The sequence below is a fragment of the Diprion similis genome, chromosome 11 (assembly GCF_021155765.1).
Source record: "Diprion similis isolate iyDipSimi1 chromosome 11, iyDipSimi1.1, whole genome shotgun sequence".
In the NCBI taxonomy this organism is placed as follows: Eukaryota; Metazoa; Arthropoda; class Insecta; order Hymenoptera; family Diprionidae; genus Diprion; species Diprion similis.
Window position 1 is genome coordinate 11,881,863 of NC_060115.1, and position 4,153 is coordinate 11,886,015.

General features: G+C 44.8%; 1 protein-coding gene across 1 annotated transcript; it reads right to left on the reverse strand.

Moving 5' to 3' along the window:
* Positions 1–1,464: 1,464 nt before the first annotated feature.
* On the reverse strand, positions 1,465–3,785 carry LOC124412286 (glycine-rich cell wall structural protein). The gene is made up of 3 exons (XM_046892031.1): positions 3,701–3,785; positions 2,185–2,907; positions 1,465–2,023 (listed from the first exon to the last, which is right to left on the reverse strand). The coding sequence occupies exons 1-3, from the start codon at positions 3,713–3,715 to the stop codon at positions 1,763–1,765; spliced, it is 999 nt and encodes a 332-aa protein (XP_046747987.1). The 5' UTR covers positions 3,716–3,785; the 3' UTR covers positions 1,465–1,762.
* Positions 3,786–4,153: the final 368 nt, after the last annotated feature.

Genomic DNA, 4,153 nt, shown 5'->3' on the forward strand with positions numbered 1-4,153 from the left:
ATTCTCTGTATAGAGTTTGAAGAAATTTCTTCCAATAGATTATCTTTCTAAAGAAATATCGTTCAAATCTATTTTGAAAGGTTAAAAAGCCCTGATTAATTCAGGTGTACTTGGAATTCCTTGATAATCTTCAAAAAATGGGGTAATAGACTCACTTTCGGAGATTCCGACGTAAAATAAATTTTCAGAAAACATATAATTTTAATTAATTTTCGAATGTGCGATGTTTTAAAATATCAATAACCTGCACTATTTTTAACCTCTACTATTTGACTCGCCTGCTATTACAGCGAATGTAAGCTTCTAAAACAGAAAGTAAGTATAAATATAGTAAAACAGGGAGTACATCCGCATTATATCCCATGGGAGAATACCTGTTCCCTGGCAAAACAGTAGAGAAACGTACATAATATATCCGAGTGTATAATAACAGGTGGGTAATTTAAAATACGTGAAACCCGTAGAAGGAAATGATTAAATTGTCGATTCCCTACTTTCAAAATCGATCGCTTTCACGGTGAGTGTGCGCGCGCCGTCGCGCCATCGGAATTTCAAACGTCGAAACGCGAACAACGTATGCAGACAGAATCTGCCTTATATCAACGAGAACGGTGATCGCTCAAGAGATGTCCCGGTTTTTGAAGGAGGCCGTCGGCCAACCTTTCGAAAGTATATTTTTTGATCTTTTTTTTTTATCAGGTCCCCTTCCTCTTCCTTCGACTTCTCTTTTCTCTTCCTCTCTTTCTCTTTTTCTTTTCGTTGTTTACACCTTTTTGTGGGTCTTGACGAAAAAATCAAGTCCTTCTCGTGAAAGTTGCCCCCTGGCTACGTGGGCTGCTGCAAGACGCGTATGTGTAACGTGAAGCACGATAAACCTCAAGTTGTATGGATATTATCCACGTATGTGTATATAATAAGCGTATTAAGACGAGACTCCAGGCGATCGCCGCGGCAAATTTCATTTGTTCCTTATTCAATGCAGTACGTAGGTATGATTCATGGCGCAAGTTATGAGCTGGACGTGGTTTCAATTTACGCGGGTTGGGGTATATATGTAGGGTGGTCACGGCCTACGTGAGTCAGGCAAGTCCGCGTTTCACTTTCGCTCATTCTTCTCCAGTATCCTTTTATGGGATTTTAACGTCCATTCTTCAATTTTACTCCGTTACTACTGTTGCGATTTTTTTTTTTACCCGTTTCAGTTATGGGACAAAAGTTTCCAGGAAGATTAGCACCGTTCAACTAATTTTCAGCAAATATCGACTTGAGATTGTAATAGCTACTGCAGTGATCTCAGTTTTCGAATGCCTGTAATAGCCACCTGCAGGTGTATTTATAAAAATAAAAGTTGTCCTGGTATTGGCTTGCGTGCAGGTGAAAATATTGTTGATTATCATTATTGGGTTGTGTGATGAATATATGTGTATACAATGTATACATATATATTAATTGAATAGATTTTCCAATTTTTATGTAAAACTACATAAAAAAGCTTTATTTCGCCACCGTTTTCTTGCAAAAAATATGTATAAAAAACATCATCATCATCCTCTCATCATATTCGCTTATATAATACAGTCGTATAAAAATAATAGTGTATTCGTTTCGTATAATTATATTACAAATAGCAGACGAGACCGGGATTGGGCGAGTCCCAAGCATCGTCCCTGTGTGTCTGTGTACGTGTGAGCATCGCGAGTTCGTATGAGTGGGATTTGGGGGTCTTAAAGGCTGGGGAAAAGGGACCGCGAAATATAGTTGACTAGTAGGGGCCTGAGGCACCAGGGGGACCGTAGTTTGAGCTCGGTCCGCTGGGGCCGCTGCCTCCGCCGATCGATCCGTGTCCGTCGCCGCCACCGTGACCGCCGCCAAGACCGCCGCCAAGACCGCCGCCAAGACCGCCGCCGTGACCACCGCCGATTCCACCGCCGATTCCGCCGTCAAGTCCTCCGCCGATTCCTCCGCCGATTCCTCCTCCGATTCCTCCGCCGATTCCACCACCACCGCCGGACGTGACCTCTTTCTAAAATGGAAAAATATCAGGTCCCAGGACCGTTAGCTTTGTTCAACGAGTTGAATCCACCTTACATACTTATTATAAAGCTAAACTTGGAGAAACTGTGCAAGGAATGCGACATTCGTGTTCTCAATTCCCCGGCAATGCGAATTTTTTTTTCCACTCACCTGGGTCTTGTACTTGATGAAGTAGACCTCTGGCTTGCTGGGCTGAGTGGGAGCGATGGTTGGCAGATTGATTTCTGGTGCCTCATCGGGTTTCTTGACCAAAACGTAGATGAGAGTCTTCTGTTCGTCCTGTTGAGGCAGAGCTGGGATGACGGGGGCGGTGGGGGTGGGTGGGGTTGGGGCCTTGATGAAGATGATTTTGTAGTGCTTCTGTGGGGGCGCTGGGGCCTGGATAGGCCTGGCGGGCCTGTCTTCAGGCGCCTCTGGGGGTGGGACGTGGACGTAGATGTGCTTCTGGATGAGGGAGCCACCGCCGCCTACAGCGCCGCCTCCAAATCCGCCACCAAGTCCACCCCCGAATCCGCCGCCTGATCCGCCGAAGCCGCCGCCTGATCCGCCGAAGCCTCCAAAGGATCCACCGGAGGAACCTCCAAACGAACCACTGGAAAGACCTCCAAATGATCCACCTCCGAAACTTCCGGAGCTGCTGGAGCCAAAGCTTGAGAAACCGCCGCCGCCGCCGCCGCCATGGCCGCCCCCGAGACTCAGACCGCCGCCGCCATGGCCGCCCCCGAGACTCAGACCGCCGCCTCCATGGCCGCCCCCGAGACTCAGTCCTCCCAGTCCTCCACTTCCGGGTGTGCCGTAGCTTCCGCTAGGAGGCTGCGAGTAAGAGTAACCGGCCTCCGGCCTTGCCATAGCCACCGCGGCTAGCGCCACGATCTGAAAATAATTTAGGTTAGGTTAGGTTTGCTGAGATTACCGATTCGGCGTGTGAGAAACTAATTTTAACGGTTTTTTTTTTGATTGAAAGAGTAAAACAGAAAACAATCCGGGTTTTCTTTACGGTCCGTTTTTTGTCTCGTGTGGTATGATAGAAGAATGTTTAATTATTTGTGGGACGTATACGTCCGGATTTGTGCCGGTTCAGAGAAGATGTTTGCGTCGACCCGGAACTGCACCCGGCAGTGGGAGGTGAAAGTGAAGTGACTATAAGGAAATATGATACTCGATCTGTTCTTGTTAGTGGAAAAATGAAGTTTTTTCTTCGTGAAATAACAAAAATCACTACTGTACACGTATGTATATTCCTATGTGAGTGAGAGAAATAGAACTAGAGTGAGTGATCGTTTTTGTCACAGAATATAGGGAAAATCTGTTTTAGCAATTTTTTCCGTTTCAGATTCTTTTTCATTTCGAAATTCTGCACTTCGTTATTATTTTTCACAAGGCATATAATCCGTCTCGTTCCTGATTTGTTGTTCAATAATCCTCAGAATATTTTGAGAGTATCCTTTCTTCCTTTCTTCCTTCCGACGAAGACGATGAAGAAGTTCGTATGTTTAATCTCTCGTTATACGTATATTATCTTCCGTCACATGCACCGCGATTCGTCAGTGTAATTATTATCGTCGTTTAGCGAACGGGTAGAGGATGAGAAAAGAAAAAACCAAACAACGAGAAGAAACACGCTGCCGTAGCTTCGAGGATTCCGTTGAGTATACGATGTACTCACCATGAATGCCCTCATGGTTGCTGCGGTTCCTTGATTTGAGGACTGATGCTCCGTGGATGTCTTGAGGCCCCCTTTTATACAGACTAGGCCCCACTCGCTCCGACCCATCACCCATGAGATGCGGTAGAGTTATTGCAAATCCAGTCATTGTTCATTTATTTATTTACACCTGTTAGGATGGTCGGAAAAATTTGAAAAAAAATCTATTACAACCGCACTTCGTTTGCCATTAAATGAAATATATTAGGAAAATTCATCAGTGAGATTTACACTGTCAGATGCAATGTATTCTGAGAATAGAAAGTCATCATTTAAAAAACACCGCATCTTCACTGTAGAGTCGCTCGAACGAGAGGTGTCGTACAAAACTTGGACTTTAATTCTTTAATTGAGAGTCAGCCAGCAGTCTTCTTTCTTTCTCAATTTCTCTTCAAACATCTCACTATGTCTCTC